Source organism: Acinonyx jubatus, chromosome D3 (genome assembly GCF_027475565.1).
Source record: "Acinonyx jubatus isolate Ajub_Pintada_27869175 chromosome D3, VMU_Ajub_asm_v1.0, whole genome shotgun sequence".
In the NCBI taxonomy this organism is placed as follows: domain Eukaryota; kingdom Metazoa; phylum Chordata; class Mammalia; order Carnivora; family Felidae; genus Acinonyx; species Acinonyx jubatus.
The window spans coordinates 44,252,456-44,272,024 of record NC_069392.1 but is presented as its reverse complement, the minus strand read 5'-3'; the positions used below and the strand labels follow the sequence as shown (position 1 = coordinate 44,272,024).

The 19,569-nt window shown below is 36.9% G+C and overlaps 1 protein-coding gene across 7 annotated transcripts in view; it reads right to left on the bottom strand.

Annotated features, from left to right (window-relative positions):
• RBBP8 (RB binding protein 8, endonuclease) overlaps positions 1 to 19,569 on the bottom strand; it is a 110,656-nt gene that overhangs the window by 15,060 nt on the left and 76,027 nt on the right. For all 7 annotated transcript variants that reach the window (XM_027068631.2, XM_027068633.2, XM_053206271.1 and 4 more), the window contains 8 exons: positions 16,975 to 17,079; positions 12,693 to 12,790; positions 10,747 to 10,856; positions 8,328 to 9,216; positions 8,122 to 8,245; positions 3,767 to 3,855; positions 3,006 to 3,123; positions 47 to 190 (listed from right to left, as the gene is read on the bottom strand). In XM_027068631.2, the coding sequence (XP_026924432.1) occupies positions 47 to 190; positions 3,006 to 3,123; positions 3,767 to 3,855; positions 8,122 to 8,245; positions 8,328 to 9,216; positions 10,747 to 10,856; positions 12,693 to 12,790; positions 16,975 to 17,079 (1,677 nt within the window). The remainder of the gene's footprint in view (positions 1 to 46; positions 191 to 3,005; positions 3,124 to 3,766; positions 3,856 to 8,121; positions 8,246 to 8,327; positions 9,217 to 10,746; positions 10,857 to 12,692; positions 12,791 to 16,974; positions 17,080 to 19,569) is intronic.

Below are 19,569 nucleotides of genomic sequence, written 5' to 3'. Positions count from 1 at the left end.
ACTTAGTATAATTGAGAAGCCATAATTAGAAAGAAAATAGCCTTACTGTTTGGTTTCTTTGTGGTAGTCGACAATTCCTCTTCTTCAGCTGCTGCCTGGGGAAAGCTATCTGCCAAACAGGATTCATATTCTTCATGTGTTGTCCGATCAAACATATCTTCCAAGCTATCATTCATTTTTCTTTCTCCATCTATGTAAAAGAGCTCTGGCTTAGGGCAACAAGCAAGCTTTTTGCTTTCCACGTAGACCAATATGAAACTTATAGTAACTGCCATAAGATAAACTGGTCTCCAATGTACACGAGGCAACAATAAATCCCCAAGCCTAGGTAGTTACTGTATTTACAAAGACTTTATGTTAGGGCTTTAAATGTCCTTTGCTCATACGCAGAGAATGCTTTTTGTTGTTGTCATTACAAACATTAAAAAACTTTTTCTATTAGTCCATGTATAATTCATACTGCACTAAAATGAGTACTATCAAAAAACTGTGAGGAACAGAAAATGCATCAGAATGATGAAAAATATGAAGCTTAATAAATAAGATATGTATAAATAGTGGACATTCAAATCTATACAACCTTGCTCATCTGCTTAATTTTATGCCACCATTAACACTTGGTAATTAATAAAAGTATTAATAAAAGGAACAAGTTCCTTATTTGATATGCTAAGTGCTCAATTCATCTTCAGAGTACTAACTACATTTCTCACTATATAATCACATTTTGAAAAACAGCAGTTTACTAAAAAACAGAAATAGATCCAGTTGGCCAACAAACATGATAGAGCAGAAGCCTGCCAAGATTACTCTCTATAAAATAACTACAACTTCCCTAATCCATGGTGCTGCAGCACCCTTACCCTGTTTTATCTTTCTCCACAACTTATCATCTATCATACCCCACATTTGATTGTTTCCCCTTAAATTAGAAGGCATGTTCCATGAAGTAGGTACTTTTGTTCTGTTTATTCATTATTTCCAGTTTCTGAAACACTTCCCTTTATAGAACTGCAGCTCTGTATTTACTGAATGAGTAAACAATTTTTTTTTTACATTGAGGATCAAATTTGTAAGTAATATGCAACTTCTACGTGCCAGGCAGTGTGCTAGGTATCCCAAGTATTCTGTATATACTGCTAGTAAATCACAATGTTAAGTCACTACTTTATGGTTTTTTTTTAACGTTTAAAAATCTTGGTAAGTAATCTCCACATCCATCGTGTGGCTGAAACTCACAACCCTGAGATTAAAAGTCACATGTTCTACCGACTGAGCCAGCCAGGCACCCCCCTAGTTTATGTTGGTGGTCTGACTTTTTTTTTTTTTAAGTAGGGCTCCATGTACAACATGGGGCTTGAACTCACAACCCTAAGAGTGAAAGTCGCATGCTCTACTGACTGAACCATACCTGTTGGTCTGATTTCTGACTTGAAATACTTGAAAACATAGATTATAGATTATATCCTCATTAATTTTCCTGGACCACAGAAACTATGAAAGCTAAGAATATGACTGTTGTGTTTTAATCCCTATGTTATCAGAGTGATTTATTATACAGCAATAGTATGCACAATATCTATGTAGCCAAAACTATCTCCACTCATTAGTTCAAATTCTAAACTTACTTCCATATGATTCTTGCTTCAAACATATTTGGGAAACTATCATATTCTTTGAAGTGACCCGATACATTTGAAGCCACAGTAGTCATATTTTAGTTTTGCCTTTTTTCTTTTTTTTTTCAATAATATTAGGAGCTGGTACCAGAACAAAGTAATCTTAAAAGCAAAGTACCTTCTGAAGAAGAAAGTTACCTTAGTGTCGTTCACTATAAAAGGACAATAAATCACCGTTAAAGGATTTTTTCTGTTTATAGGTACTGTCCTCTCAATGTAGGCAGCTAGCTATTTGGTCATGTAGTTACTTATTCCTAAAGAACAAAGAATTAAGGCACAGACTACTACAATTTTTTCTCAATTACTGCAGTTAGGGCAGCAAGAGATAAAGTGTTTCAAAAAAAAAAGCAAGGACAAGACTGGCTTCAGCCCTGGGCAGGTAGACTAAAGAATATTCAGAAGAAGATAGGGAATGTACATATAGTCTGAATGTCCTCAGTTTCTAACAGCTGATCACTGGAGAATGTCCTTGCTTTTGGCACTGCATCCCCCGTGGCAGGTCCTAACCCCTTAATACATAAGGGTGTAAGTGACACTATTCCTGGTCTAGTTGCTCTCATGCCATACACATCTGTAGTTAGGAGTGTTGCTAAGGTGGTGCCAACCAAAATCCTTCCATTGTTCCCACCTCTTTTGGAAAATCAAGGCTCTAGATGAAGACTTAAGTTCTTACAAAAGGCTGTAGACCCCTAATTTGGCCAAATCCCCTTTTCTGTAGAAGCAAAATATGGCAGAGTAGCTCAGTATATACACCATTATTCTTAGTTAACTGCTAATTTGCAAATCTATACAAATACTTCTCGGTAGACTCTCCCCTTTTTACCCTATAAATTACTCTGGAAATTCATATTTCTGAAACAGGACTCTCAAGATTCCCTTTTACAAAATAGATCTAATTACCAGAGATCAGCAAATTTTTTCTTAAAGGGTGAGACAGGAAATATTTTAGGCCTGAGGGCCCAATAAGGTCTGCAGCTACTACTCTACTCTGCTATGGTACCATGCAAGCAGCCATAGGCAATACATAAACAAAATAACTGAGGCTGTGTTCCAATAAATCTTTATTTATAAAACAGGCAGCTGACTATGGTTTGCTGAACCTTGGAAACAATTTAAATTTTTTCCGGAAAAAAAAATGTTTTGGCTAAAGATTTTTTTCCCTTGAAATACTGAAAGTGAGCTTTACTAAGAAAAATCTAATATTATTAAAAGATGAAAAAAACCTGGTTTATGATGAAGAGGTCACTTGTGGTCATCAATGTAATGGTATGACTATAAACTTCCCTCCACATTTTTATTAAATTAAAAAAAAAAATCAAATCTTACTTGGACTTTTCTCTCCCTTTTGTTCTTGCTTCTTCATTTTTAGAAGCACCGTTTCACTAACCAATGTGCAGTCCGTGTCCACTGTCTCTCCTCCTGCTAATCGTGACTGACTGCCATCCTAAATATTTAAAAATTCAAAAATTTTAACAATTATCCTGCATGGCCTTATATTTATGTTTTTAAAATTTTGGTATAATATACACACCATGAAATTGACCATTTTAACCATATTTTAAGTGTATACTTCAGCATTAAGTTATATTTATTTTTACCCTTTAGGAATATACATAGATTTATACATATATGCCTGTGAAGTATTTTAGCTTCAACGTACAAGCATCTTCTCTCAAGCCTATGAAAAGAAAGCCTACTGCCAAGGGAAGGGAGAGGTACGCTCCACTGAACTCCCTGAGCCTCTCCTCCCTTCCTCTCCAGCCTGCCTCACAGTAACGAACATCAGCGTACACAAAGAACAATTTATACTGCAGCAGCAGTGAAATACTTCAGGAATATGCTACCAAGTGAAAAAGAATTTCTTTAACTACACAGAACCTAAATACAAGCCAAAAGAGTTATTATCAAAAGCATCATAAAGTTAGAAGAAAAAGTATTTTTCTTTCTTAGTTTTCTGAATGAGTAAATGCAGGTTTTAAGCAGTATGTAATCGATTATGTTACAGTCACAAAGTGAGTTAGGAGAGGAAGGTAACTAACAACTTACTAGAATAACCACATGTGCTTTGGTTTTATTTTCTAACTTACCTTTGTATCTATTACAGTAATATCCATTTTATATTGAGAAAGGTCTGCTCCTGGATCTATGCTCCACTGGTTATTTTCAAAGGATACATCTTCAATAAGGAGAAAAAAATAGAATTAAAAATGGATTTTAAAATTTCTTAAACCATTATGGGATCCACAAATGGGAGAAAGGATTTGAAAATCATATATCTGCTAAATAGACTATCTAGGACATAGAGAATATAAAGAAGTCTTACAACTCAATAATAAGAAAAATACTCCAATTGAAAATGAGCAAAGGATCTGAACAGACAATCCCTTCAAAGAAGATATACAAATGGCCAAAAAGCACACAATAAGATGTTCTACAGCATTAGCCAGCAGGGAAAGGCAAATCATAACCACTATGAGACACTACTTCACATGCAGTAGGATGGCTAGAGTAAAAAACAGATAATAACAAGCATTGGTGAGAATGTGGAGAGTGGGAACCTCATGTGCTAGTAGCCACTTTGGAAAGCAGATGGTTCCTCAAAAGGTTAAACAGAGTTAGCATATGGCCCAACAATTCTTCTCCTATGTAACTCAAGAAAAATGAAAAGATACATCTACATAAAACTGTAAGTCAACAGCTATGCTCATAGCAGCATTATTTGTAATAATGAAAAAAATGAAAGTAAAATTAAGTCACAAAAGATCATATATTATATGATTCCATTTATATGAAAACTCCAGAGTAGGCAAATCTATAGAGACAGAGGGTAGATTAGTGGTTGCCTAGGATTGGGGAAGAGGGGAGGAATGCAGAATGATTGGTAATGGGTATTGTTCTTTATTTAGAAAAAATTTTTAACTTAAGTATAATTAACATACACTGTTACATTAGTTTCAGCTGTGCAATATGATTCCGCAACTCTATACACTTCTCAGTGCTCGTAAGATAAGCATACTCTTAATCCCCTTCATCTATTTCACTCATTCCCCACCCCTCTCCTCCCCTCTGGCTACCATCAGTTTGATCTCTGTGTTTAAGAGTCTTTTGGTTTTGCCTCTTCTGTTTGTTTTACTTCTTAAATTCTACATATAAGAAATCATATGGTATTTGTCTTTCTCTGACTTATTTCACTTAGCATTATACCAAGTCCATCCATGTTGTTGCAAACAGCGAGATCTCGTTCTTTTTTATGGCTGAATAATATTCTACTGTACATACATAACCACATCTTTTTTATCTATTATTTATGGATACTTGGATTGCTTTCATATCGGCTATGGTAAATAATAATATAATAAACATAGTGGTGCATAGATCTTTTAGAATTAGTATTTTTATTCTTTTAAGTAAATAAATTTTTAAGTAAATAAATACCCAGTAGTGGAAATATTGGATCATATGGTAATTCTATTTTTAATTTTTTGAGGAACCTCCATACCATTTTCCAAAGTAGCTGTACCTGTGGAGAAAAGGGAACCCTCTTGCACTGTTGGCGGGAATGCAAACTGGTGAAGCTGCTCTGGAAAACAGCGTGGAGGTTCCTCAAAAAATTAAAAATAGATCTACCCTATGACCCAGCAATAGCACTGTTAGGAATTTACCCAAGGGATACAGGAGTGCTGATGCATAGGGGCACTTGTACCCCAATGTTTATAGCAGCACTTTCAACAATAGCCAAATTATGGAAAGAGCCTACATGTCCATCAACTGATGAATGGATAAAGAAGATGTGGTTTATATATACAATGGAATACTACTTGGCAATGAGAAAGAATGAAATATGGTCTTTTGTAGCAATGTGGATGGAACTGGAGAGTGTTATGCTAAGTGAAATAAGTCAGGCAGAAAAAAGACAGATACCATATGTTTTCACTCATATGTGGATCCTGAGAAACTTAACAGAAGACCATGGGGGAGGGGAAGGGGGGAAAAAGGATACAGAGAGGGAGGGAGGCAAACCATAAGAGACTCTTAAATACTGAGAACAAACTGAGGGTTGATGGGGGTGGGGGAGAGGGGAAAGTGGGTGATGGGCATTGAGGAGGGCACCTGTTGGGATGAGCACTGGGTATGGTATGGAAACCAATTTGACAATAAATTGTGTGTGTGTGTGTGTGTATACATATACACATATGTATACACACACACACACACACACACACACACACACATATATATGTACATATATATATAAAGAAATTCGCTAGAAAAAGTAATCTTTTGGGGCGCCTGGGTGGCTCAGTCGGTTAAGCGGCTGACTTCGCGCAGGTCATGATCTCGCGGTCCGTGAGTTCGAGCCCCGTGTCAGGCTCTGTGCTGACAGCTCAGAGCCTGGAGCCTGTTTCAGATTCTGTGTCTCCCTCTCTCTGACCCTCCCCCGTTCATGCTCTGTCTCTCTCTGTCTCAAAAATAAATAAACGTTAAAAAAAAAATTTTTTTTTTTAAAAGAAAAAGTAATCTTTTACCTTGAGCTCTTGTTTTCCTTCTGAAAAGTATGTGTAGTTAATTTTTGTGAAAGGCCCTTTCCATTTTATTTTACAAATAAAAGATGTGCTAATTAAAAAAAAAAAACAAAAAAATGAAACAAAGTAGCTGTACCAATTTGCATTCCTACCAATAGTGCAGGAGGGTTCCTTTTGCTCCATGTCTTTGCCAGTACTTGTTATTTCTTACGTTTTTTATTTTAGCCATTCCAACAGGTATAAAGTGATATCTCATTGTGGTTTTAATTTGCATTTCCCTGATGGTTAGTGATACTGAACATCTTTTCATGTGTCTGTTGGTGATCCATATGCCTTCTTGAAAAAGCTGTCTACTCAGGTCCTCTGCCCCTCACCTTTTATTTGAGAGAGAGAGAGAGAGAGAGAGAGAGAGAGAGAGAGAGACAATCTCAAGCAGGCTCCACACTTGGTGCAGAGCCTGATGTGGGGCTCGATCCCCCGACCCTGCGATCATGACCTGAGCTGAAATCAAGAGTTGGATGCTCAACCGAGTGAGCCACCCTGGCACCCCTCTCTGCCCATTTTTAAACTGAATTATTTGCTTTTTTTGGCGTTGAGCTGTGTGAGTTCTTCACACATTTTGCATATTAACTTAATGGGTAGTGTTCTTTCTGAGGTGATGAAAATGTTCTAAACTTAGACTACAATGACAGCTGCACAACTCTGTGAGGATACACAATAAATGAACTGTACACTTGAATGAGTGATTTTTGTATCAAAAATTGTTTTAAAAGTTAAAACTGTAACACTGTGTAGTTTTCAATGCATGTGGGCATACATGATAACTATATAAAGCACAGCCACGGAACACAAAGTGGCAAAATTAACTTTAAGTAGATTGAGAAAGATTACACAGGTATACTATAATCCCTAGAGCAACCATGAACAAAAAACCCAAAATCAAAAATGTAAAAGAAAATCAGAAGTGAGAGTGAAAACAGGTTTTTCATACAGAAACTGAAACTTTCTGAAAAAACAAAGCGTTTTAGTTGGAAGAACAACTAAAGAATGTGCTTCAAGAAAAAAAGAAAATAAACCCAGAATGAAGGAAACACTTTGCAAAGAAGAATAAAAGAAAAAATACTGCATGTGAAGTACAGAAAAATTTCGTAGCCAAAAAACAAAAAAAGACTCCCTTAAAAACACAGCAAAATTATGAAAAAATTAACATACATATTAATTAAAAGCAAAGAAAAGATTTTCTAACAAGAAGCTTAAAAAAACCCCACATTAATAGATATATACATATGGACAGGCTACCTATGGAGTGAGGAACAAAGTTTGGATGATGAAAATTCTACTTTATGTATTTTAAAATTCCATATAGTTTAAAATTCTTAAAGCTTTTGTAAAGAAAATAAGAAATAACATGGAAGAAGTAAATCCACGATAAAGTAAATCCACTTTATCGCATATAAAAGTAGGTATTAAAGACAATTACTCAATTCATTTTTTCAAAAAGCATGAGAGCAGGAAAATCATATGTAAAATGAAACCAATGAGAATCATCCCATAAACACAAATATGCAGGAAGAAATAACATTTTCTCCCAAACAATTCAATATATCCAAAGAATGTATATACTATAACACTCAAAGTCATTACAAAAGAATGGAAATACTTCATTTTTTTTAGTGTTTTTAAATTTATTTTTGAGACAGAGAGAGACAGAGCAGGAGCAGGGGAGGGGCACAGAGAGAGGGAGACACAGAATCTGAAGCAGGCTCCAGGCTCTGAGCTGTCAGCACAGAGCCCGATGCAGGGCTCAAACTCACAAACTGCGAGATCATGACCTGAGCCAAAGTCGGACACTTAACCGACTGAGCCACCCAGATGCCCCAATACTTTTTTTTTGAAAATACTATTTATAGTATACATACCTTGACTGTTTTGTACAGACTTTGTTTTAGCAACTCTACATGGATTTAACTGAAGAACAGATGTAAGTTCACATGCTCCATGGACTGACCTGCCTATTTTTACTGGCTCATGAGAATCAGCTCCCTAAAACAGGAAGAATTATTAGCATCTAGATAAAATCACAAACAACTCTTTTAATAAAAATACTTGAACATTTGACACTAACCTTCACATCATCAAAAAGATTGTCTGTCTCTAAACTTTCACACGGACGTAGAGGGATTTTAAAGATGGGATTTTCTTCCTTGATTTGTAATGGTGTTTTATTATCTGGAGATGATTTATCCAAGGACTGGAGGGCGCATGCCTGTAAACAGGGCTCCTCTGGGGAATCTCTGGTTAATATACAGCTCCCACTTAAGGTCTTTCGGCTTGAGGAAGAGCCCTTGGGAATGGGCTTCAGGGCCTCATAGAGAGTCACTTGCCTAAATCTGACTTTAGAGGTCTCACTTCCTTGGCTTTTCTCCTGACGCTGAATAGCTGAAAATCGATCAGACAGATCCAGAGGTTTATCCATCACATAGTCTCCATTCACGGAAGAATGACTATCCAGTAAAAAAGGAAAAGCATTTTCTTTATCAAAAGAGGCCTGAGGGTAGCTTCCTTCATCTTCACTTTCTTCCTCAATTTTCTTCCTTTTGGATGTTCTGCCTCCCAGTGATTTCAATGGCACTGCATGTTTATCAGTGACAGCATCTTTAATGTGATCAAAACTATCCTGTTCACTTTTGGGTTCATTTATATTTTTATTTATAAGCATCTGTTTATTTGAAGATGACAGGCTAATGATCTTGTTCACTTCAGACCCAAGATTATGCTGTGTGAAAAGGGCACTATCTTCAGATTTTGAAGTTGTTTTTCCTAGTCTAGAATTAGAAGTGTTGTTGAAGGGTGCTGTTTTCAAAAGGTTTTTTTTCCCAGTCTCTAAGAGAGAAGGGGACAAACTTGTATTCAAACCTAAACTGCGTTTCACATTAGAGGTAGCTCCAAATACAGGAGATGATACCCGAGTAGTTAACTCTTCCTGAGGAGTCTTTGAATTAGAATCTGAAAACCTGAAAAAATAAAGAGTGGTAAAAAGAAATAGGGTAAAAGTTAAAAGACAAGCATATGAGAAAATTTACACTAATATAGAATATTAGTAGTGAGGTCTTAGCCATGTATTAGACTCAAATAATTTATTAACCAACATTTGAAATAGGGTAGAGTTGTCAGCTTCTCTTCATTTGGCTGACAAAAAGCTGAGGAAAATTATACAGTAAATTTATCTCAATACCTTGATATTCCTCTCCATAAATATTTTTCCTAGTAATTTAAGCAATTTCACTATATACGAAAATCATAGCTTAATAAATTCAGTGGGGACCTAAATTCTTTTGTTGTTATGAAATCTTATAATAAGTAACTTCAAAAAATAAAAATCTTATACTACAGAATTGAACATAACTTAAGACCCAGCCTGCTTCTAGCAGAGGAGACAGTTATGGTAGTAGAAAGAGTATTAGGTTTCAGTTAGAAGATGTGGCATGGGTAAGAGCTCTGGCTCTAGTTATTAACAGCTATGTAGTATTAAATAAGACGTTTAACCTCTGGGGAGCTGTGTTTTTGTTGACTAAAAATGGGAGTAATCAAAAACCTACTTTCATGAGTTACTTTGATGACAAATTAAATGTGATATATGTATCTAAAACCGAAAGCACCTGTTTTTAAAGTTGTCTTTCCTTCTTTCTTCTTACTCTCTCTATATTTATTTAGGCGTGCCTGGGTGGCTTAGTCAGTTAAGCATCCAACTCGATTTCAGCTCATTACCTTGTGGTTTGGGGGTTCAAGCCCTCCATCAGGCTTGGTGCTGATAGTGTGGAGCCTGCTTAGGATTCTTTCTCTCTCCCTCTCTCTTTACCCGCTTGCTCTCTCTTCCTCACTCTCTCAAAAATAAATAAATGAGAGAGAGAGAGAATGAGAGGAAGGGGCAGAGAGAGAGTGGGGGAGAGAGAGCAGCTCCACACTGTCAGCAGGCTCCACACTGTCAGCATGGAGCCAGATGAGGGGCTTGAACTCACGAACCATGAGATCATGACCTGAGCCTAAATCAAGAGTCCGGTGCTCAACCAACTGACCTATGCAGCCCCTGTGCCCCACTGCTGAAAGCACTTTTAAAAAAGCAAAATACTACACAAATATAGACAAGATTAGTTAGTGGATGTTCTGAAATTAGTAAATATGAGACACAACACAATCTTGAAAATTCACCTAAGTTTATAAATGCATTTTATATAACATCCATATATAACATTTTTTTGGAAATACAAACACAGAAGGGATGACTGGGTCTTTATAGAGGCAGAGTAACAAGGCTGGACTCTGAACTACTGCTTGACAGAAGTATAAAAAGACCCCCAAAATAATATTCCTCTCTCTACAGTAATGCAAAAAGCCCTCAATTGACCATGAACTGGGGAACAATATTTTTAAAATAAAAATTAATACAATATGCTGATAGAGAGAAATCATTAATTATATGGAACTCAACTGTAATGAGATCTCACCAATAGTCTGCAAGTTATTATTAAAGTGCCCCAAATTACCTTAAAGTATCTTCATTGTTTCTTACAGATTCCTCAAAAGGTTGTTTCTTGTGATCTTCTAGACAATGATAGAGTTCATCACCAAGAGGGCTCGTGGGACCCTGAGATTCCTTCAAAAGTAAAATATAAAGTATATAAATACAATGGAAGATTATTCATTCTTAAAAAGGAATGAAATGTTGATACATTCTGCCATTTGGATGAACTTCAAAAACAGGCTAAGTGAAAGAAGCCAGACTCAAAACCCACATAATGCAAAATTCCATTCACATGAATTATCCAGAATAGCTAAATCCATAAGGACAAAAAGCAGCCTGGTGGTTGCCAGGGGTTGTGGGTAGTCGGAATGAGGACTGAATGTTTAACAGGTAAAGGGTTTATTTTGGGGAAGATGAGAATTTTTTGGAACCAGAGATGTAGTAGTGTGTAGTAATACTGTGTAATACTGTGTAGTACTAAATGCCACTGAATTGTTATGCACATTTCACCACAATAAAAAAAATAAGCACTTTTAAGTTTAGAGAGAGAAAAGCCCCAATATTTTACATAAGCACATTCTATTACTCATGTAAAACTCCATAAACTTCCAAAAAACGTTATTTAGATGGGGGGAAAGGAATAAAGATAATTATTTACACTGACAGAAGATGAATTTAAAAGACTCCTTCAGAGAGCAGTGCTTCTCAAACTTTAACATGCATTCAAGTCAACTCGGGATCTTGTTAAAACACAAGTTCGCTTGCAGTTAGGTCTTGGGTGGGGTCTGAGATTCTCTATATCTAATAAAACTTTAAGGTGATACAGATGCTATTGGCCTGTGGATCATACCTCAAGAAACATGTCTTTAGAGATCAGCTCCCTTAATTTATCTGGTGCTGAAACTACTTATTTGTCAGATATATGGGTAGGAAGAATTAGAAACCATTAAAACACATTTAAAGTTCAAAGGTTAAAAATTACCCATTACCACTTGAAGAGGGATTTAAAACTTAGAAAGAAAAAAAATCTAAACATAGTGAAAAAATCAACTCAATTTTTATTTATTTTATTTTTTAATGTTTATTTATTTTTAAGAGAGAAAGAGTGCCAGCAGGGAGAGGCCGAGAGGGAGGAAGACACAGAATCTAAAGCAGGCTCCAGGCTCTGAGCTGTCAGCCCAGAGTCTGACGTGGGGCTTGAACTCACAAAATGTGAAATCATGACCTGAGCTGAAGTCAGATGCTCAACTGACTGAGCCACCCAGGTGCCCCTCAATTCAATTTTTAAAACTTTAACAGCAAGACAATTTTGTAGGAGCACATATACATTTACTGACTAAAGCAAAGGAATACTATTTTAAAGTGGTATCAAAATAAAACTTAAATAAATAAAACTTGAAATTCTTCAATTTTAAGTTTTCTATTTTTAGGGACCAATTAAGAAACAAAGTGAATGTGTCTGATATAAAGAAGTACTAAAACAACAAAAATTAATTCATGGGATCAATTTCTGACCCAATCCCTAAGAATCAGGTGGCACAGAATCAGATGAATCCGAAGAATTCAGCCTCTTTTCCAAATCAAACCCTAATTTAAAGGATATTGAAAAATTCCAATAAATTCTGAAACCAACCTTAAGGTTTAAGTCTTCAGTTAGATGGAACAGGATAGGGGTAGGTAGGATAGAGTAAACAGGAAAGGGTTGGCCAAACCCTCTATGCCATCATCACTTCCCTAAAATTTTGACTCAACCCACAACCTATATGCCAAGAATTCTAAAGACTCCAGATTTCTGGGACTGCTGGAGTAGAGACTATAAATAGGCCTTTCTAACCACATCAATTTTGTTCTAGGTCTTTATCTGATGACCCTGGGCTAAAATACTTTTTCTTTTGCTTAATACTCTAAACACCAACACTAAAGGACACCAATTAATTCATATTTTCACCAAACTAAACGATTACTTACAGATTCTTCTTGAACACTAAGTCCAAGTGTTTCAGCAACAACTGTAGCCAAATTAAAAGATGACTTATCAGTAGGACAATGGTTTGTTCCATGTGTTTCTAAGTTAGGAAAAAAAAAAACCCAATTATACAACTGTAGAAATGGCATGTATTGAAAAATATAAAAAAGGAAAGTAAGAGGCTCAAAGAACCACTTTACAAGATAGCACTGAATAATTTTAAAATTCTGTGCAAAACATCTGTGCCAAAAAGTCCAAAATATCTACTACAAATGGCAATAAATTGCAGGTATCTAACATCTACATCTGCCAAACTTTTTCAACTAAGATTTCCTACTTTTCCTAAATGGACTGAATGCAATGGGCAGATTATTTTTCTCATTGTCACTCAGAAGAAAAAACAAACCCAAAAAATCATATATAATTGTGCTGGATTTCTTGTGCCCTAAGTTACAGCATGAATATAAAACCATATTTATAGTGCCTTTTATGACAATATACTTTGTAGAAGAGATTTTCAACTCTGCATTATTTTCAAGATTTAAGCTAAATACAGAAATCACCTGTGTTCAAGTATTTTACAAAGCTTTATATATGCAGAGTTTCAACCAGTCAACGGTATTTATGGAGCACATACTATGTTCTAGGCATGTGTTAGGCACTTGATCAAAGGAAAAAAGGTTCTTGTCCTCAAGGAGTTCAGGGCTTATACGGGTGAAACAGAAAGTAAAAAAGAGAATTGCAATAAAATGTGATACACATTAAAGGAACATTAAAGGTGCACATAAGTGTTGATTTAAACATAAAGAAAGGATTCCTAAATCTGCCTTGGGAATATCAAGGAAAGATACACTAAGCGATGCCTAACCTGACCCTGGAAAGAAAGAGGAACTTGATAGGTCAAACGGGCTGGGGACAGAAAGAAGGATTCTAGGTACGTGTAAGGGTTCAGATATGTCAAACAAAATTGCATGTTTAGAGGGGCGCCTGGGTGGCTTGGTCGGTTAAGCGTCCGACTTCGGCTCCGGTCATGATCTCACGGTCCGTGAGTTCAAGCCCCGCGTCGGGCTCTGTGCTGACAGCTCGGAGCCTGGAGCCTGTTTCAGATTCTGTGTCTTCCTCTCTCTCTGCTCCTCCCCTGTTCATGCTCTGTCATAAATAAACGTTAAAAAAAAATTAAAAAAAAAAATTGCATGTTTAGGGAACTATAGGTGTTTTAATTGCTGGGAATCAAAATGCAAAAGCTATAACAGTAGTACGATATGAGCCCAGACAGGTCAGTGAGGGATTTCTCTCTCTCCCACAGGGGTGTGGAGAGGTGAAGAGTGGAATCTATACTTTATTGGATTCAACTAGAGGGAATAGGAGATAATACAGAAGAGCTACTGAACACAGACTACTTTTTCAGCTTTGAAGAGAAGCTGTAGCTAAGAATGGAGACAATTAAGAGAGGCGTTATTTTTATTCATATTTAGTCATTAAAAAAATTAAGTTTATTTATTTACTTGGAAGAGAAAGAGATAGTGTGAATGGGGGAGGGGAAGAGGTAGAGGGAGAGAGAGAGAGATAGAGGGACAGAGAGAATCCCAAGCTGGATCTGCACAGTCAGCACGGAGCCCAAGGCAGGGCCCAAACTCACAAAACCATGAGATCATGACCTGAGCCAAAACCAAGGTTGGATGCTTAACCGACTGAGCCACCCAGCCGCCCCAACAGGGGTTATTTTTAAAAGATGGAAGATAACATGTGCATATTTTGAAAAGAACGAACCTGCAGAGAAGCTGAAGATTTAAGAGGGCAACAGAGGGAGCAAAATCCTGGCAGCAGCAGAGGAGAATGTGCCCCAGAGTGCAGACAAGCAAGGATCTACCACTCAGTGTTACATCCTCAGCACCCTTTGCTAGACAGTCTGTCCTTCTCTCACACACACACTAATATGAAATGATTTCTTAGCTTTTAGAGTATAAGTTTTGTACTCATACTAAATGAGTAAGTGATTAACCTTGACCAACCCTTCCAACTGGCATCTGGATCCCATCTCCCCTTACCTTTTCACAGATGTAGTAACAGTTTCCTCTTTCCTTAGAGTGACTCATTTCTTTCTCTTTACTTGATCTTTCCATCAACATAAAAATATGCTGCATATGCTGTACTATCCCATCTTCTAACATCCTCGCTTGACCCATTTTCTCTCTAGCTACTGTCCCATTTTCCCCTCCCCTTTAGCACAAAACATCTTGAAGGACTTGTTTACAAGTTCTGCTTTCTCTGATCGCTTCTCTTGAGCATGCAACAGTCTAGAGGAATAGCATTACACTTTAACAGTTCACGTTAACACTCAGAAGATCTGCATGTGACCAAATTCAATAGTGAATTTTCAGTCTTCATCTTGCCTGACCTATTAGCACAGTCTGCCAGTTGACCACTCCTTTCTCTCTCCACTTGGCTCAAAGGACACTACTTTATCTCAGTTCTTCTATCTCCCTGGAAGCTCCTTCTCTGGTTACTTACTTTGTTGGTTCCTCCTCATTTTCACAACCTCTAAATCACCATCTAGACAGCTGTAATACTGCCTCTGAAGAGGTGAAAAATGGTTATTTGAAGGCAAAATAATCTTTTTATACATAAAGCACTTACATACATACACTCATACAGTGTATCTGCAGTATTGAAATTTCATGGAAAAATAATTAGGGGAAAAAACATCTTAAAAGTTTAGTGTGGGGGTGGGAAAAATAGTTCAGAATCACTACTTAAATTTTTAAAAAATATTTATTTGAGAGAGAGAGAGAGACAGTGTGAGCGAGTGCGGAGTAGGGGCAGAGAGAGAGAGAGGAAGAGTGAGAATCCCAAGCAAGTTCCACGCTGTCAGTGTAGAGCTCGACACAGGGCTTGATCTCACCAACTGCAAGATCATGACCTGAGGCAAAATCAAGAGTTGGACGCCCAACCTACTGAGCCATCCAGGCACCCCTTATTGTATTTTTTCTAAGTAGGCTCCACACCCAGCATGGAGCCCAACATAGGGTTCAAACTCATGACCCTGAGATCAAGACCTGAGCTGAGCTCAAGAATTGGACACGTAACTGAATAAGTCACCTAGGTGCCCCTGAGAACCACTACCTTACATAATGAAGCACCCCAGAGCTTAGTACTTGAACTTCTTCTCTTCCCTATCTACATTCACTTGCTTGGTAATCTCATCCACCTACATGCTAACAATTTCCTTTCATATCTCCATCTTAGACCTTTCTAAACTCAGATCTAACTACTCATCCAAAGTCTTACCTGAATGACTCTCCAGTATCTCAGAGTATTCTCAAAACCAAACTTCTGATTTCTAACCACCCCTATCCCCACCTTTATTCTTCTTTTTTTTAATTTTTAAATATTTATTTTTTTTTGACAGAGTGAGAGACAGAGCACGAGTGGGGGAGGGGCAGAGAGAGAGGGAGACACAGAATCCGAAACAGGCTCAAGGCTCCTAGCTGTCAGCACAGAGCCCGATGCGCAATTGAACTCATGGACAGCGAGATCATGACTTGAGCCGAAGTTGGATGCTCAACCAACTGAGCCACCCAGGTACCCCTCTCCACCTCTATTCTTGAACCTGATACTCCTAGTCTCTTTCCTCTTAATAAACAGCAGCTCTAAAGAACAGAGTTGCCCAAACCAATCTCCCCTTCACTCACACTGTTCTGCCCTAGTCATGAAGGCTTCCTTACCATCCTTCATAAAGAACCAAATAGCATGCTCATCTGAAGGCCTACGAGCTGACTTCTCTACCTGGGATGCTCTTTCCCCCTATGTCCATATGACTTCTTTGCTTCCGTAAATCTCTCCTCAAGCGTCACTTTTTAAAGTGAGGCTTTCTAGTCTCTCTTCTGACCCAGCTTCAGAACACTTGCTTCTACCTAATATGTATTCATTTTCTTTCTCCCTCAACTAGATTACAACCTCTACGAAGTTAAGGGCTTTGTTTTCTTCAGTACCTGGTATACAGTAGGTACTCAAGTATTTGTTGAATGAATGAATAAACCACAGTAAAGCCTGTTTACTTAAAATTATTAGCAATCTGTATTAACATGGCTAGGGATATTAATATGACTACGGATATTAATATGAATAATGGGACATTATTTTCCAATATGAAAAAGATTACTACACAACCAACAATACAAACAAAATCATATGGAAAATATTGTGTAATTCAGACTTCTGGCCACTCTTCCTTACCAGTAACCACAAATTTTAAACTTACGAAGTAAATCTCAATATGCTTACTAGACACTGGGGATTGACTCTGATCACAAGTGTCAGCCACCAGAATTTCACTTTCATTAGGTTTATTCTGTAGATGAATTGAAGACTTTGGAAGTTTTCTGAGTTCTAAGGGGAAAAAAAGAAATTACATATAAACAAACAATTATGATACAAAATATTATTTTGATAAGCCAATACAAACCTGTCCTTAAGTGCATTAGAAGTATTATTTTATTGATTCTAATAAAAAGTTCATTCCTTTGGTATCACTAAGAAACAAAGCTGGAAGTTAGGACAGAGAGAGGGACTAGAACAGGTAAGCTTCTTCTGACCTAAGTTTCCTAGAGTTGTAATGTTTTAATGCATCTTTTCCTTATGTATTGCAAATCAGTCAGGTTCATTTAAAATGAATACTGCATCATATACCTCTGCAATCTTTTTTAGAGCTTTTATTTTCTGGAAGGAAATCCTGAAACATGCTTTTTCAGAAAGCATTCCAATATTTAAGGATTTAATTCAAAGAAAACCAAAAGAAGCACAGAGTAAAGGGAAATAGACTTATTAATTATAACTAGAAAATAATATTATAACACACTATAAACTTTAAAATAAGCAAGGGTGAGGGGCCACCTGGGTGGCTCAGTTGGTTAACGTCTGACTCTTGATTTCCATTAAGGTCATGATCTCATGGTTTGTGACTGTGAGCCTGGTATTGGGCTCTGCACCCACAGTGCAGAGTCTGCTTGAGATTCTCTTTCTCTCTCCCTCTCACTCTGTCCCTCCTCCACTCTCTCTCTCTCAAAATAAATAAATAAACTTGAAAAAAAAAAAAAGCAAGGGTGTGGGAATGCAAGCTGGTGCAGCCACTCTGCAAAAACAGTATGGAGGTTCCTCAAAAAACTAAAAAATAGAACTACCCAACGACCCAGCAATTGCACTACTAGGCATTTATCCACAGGACACAGGTGTGCTGTTTCGAAGGGACACATGCACCCTCATGTTTATAGCAGCACTATCAACAATAGCCGAAGTATGCAAAGAGCCTAAATGTCCATCGACGGATGAATGGATACAGAAGATGTGGTGTGTATACACACACACACACACACACACACACACACACAATGGAGTATTACTCAGCAATCAAAAAGAATGAAATCTTGCCATTTGCAACTACGTGAATGGAACTGGAGGGTATTATGCTAAGTGAAATTAGTCAGAGAAAGACAAATATCATATGACTTCACTCATATGAGGACTTTAAGAGACAAAACAGATGAACATAAGGGAAGGGAAACAAAAATAATAAAAAACAGGGAGGGGGACAAAACAGACAAATATGGAGAACAAACAGAGGGTTAGTGGAGGGGTTGTGGGAGGGAGGATGGGCTAAATGGGTAAGGGGCACTAAGGAATCTACTCCTGAAATCATTGTTTCACTCTATGCTAACTAATTTGGATATAAATTTTAAAAAAGAAAATATAAAATTAAAAAAAAATAAGCAAGGGTGCCAACTAGTCATTAAATCAGTTTTAAAATAATTTGCATGGCTCAAAATGGTTATATTTATACACATATATACACACACATATATTTTAATTTTACTGACTGATGTCACTTTATTTAAATAAATTAGTTTAAAATTAAATTTTAAATAAAACAATTTTTTTTTTAATTTAAAGAGAGAGGGAGAGTGCAGAAGCCAGGGAGAGGGAGAGACAGAGAGAGACAGAGGCAGAGAATCTCAAGCAAGCTCCATGCTCAGTGTGAGATCACTACCCATGATGAAATCAAGAGCTGGATTCTCAACTGAATGAGCCACCCAGGCACCCTGATCTTATATTTTAAAACCAAAATTTCAGATCCCAAGTAAAAATGATTAGAGCAAGATTAAAAAAGACAAATTAAGTTTTAAAATAGTTACAGGTTGTTCTCATATGATAAAGAAATAAACCGGAAGCAATCATACAAGATATAAAACAAGACTTTCCTAATAAAGAAAATTGTGATGATTTGTTTTTCTAGGTATTCTTACAGATGGATTTAAACATGATCTAAATTATAAATGCTTATCTACAGTGATTCTGTCTGATAGACTAAAAGGCGAATAAATGTTCATTTACTTAAATGTTTATTTTGAGAGAGAGAGAGAGAGAGAGAGAGCGCGCGAGCATGAGCAGAGGAGGGGCAGACAGACAGAGTGAATCTCAAGCAAGCTCCACGCAGTCAGTGCAGAACCTGATGGGGGTCTTGATCTCATGAGCCGTGAAATCATGACCTGAGCCGAAATCCAGAGTTAGACACTTAACCAACTCAGTCACCCAGGCACCCCTGAATGTTCATTTTAGATCCAAGACCTTCTATTTTACTTTAGTTCCTAATTACATGTAAGATTTTTAACAGTTCTTTTGTCTTCCACTAGATGGTGATGAAAGCTCATATAAAATGGGGGGGAAAAAGGTGTCAATTTTCCAATATCAAAGAATAAGATCTACTTATTATTTTAAAGGCATAGCTACGGTAAACAGTTTATTTTCAATTATGAAAACATCTCCAGAAGTACGTACACCACTTCCCTCCAAATGCTTTCCTTGTTATAAACAATTAGGGTTAAA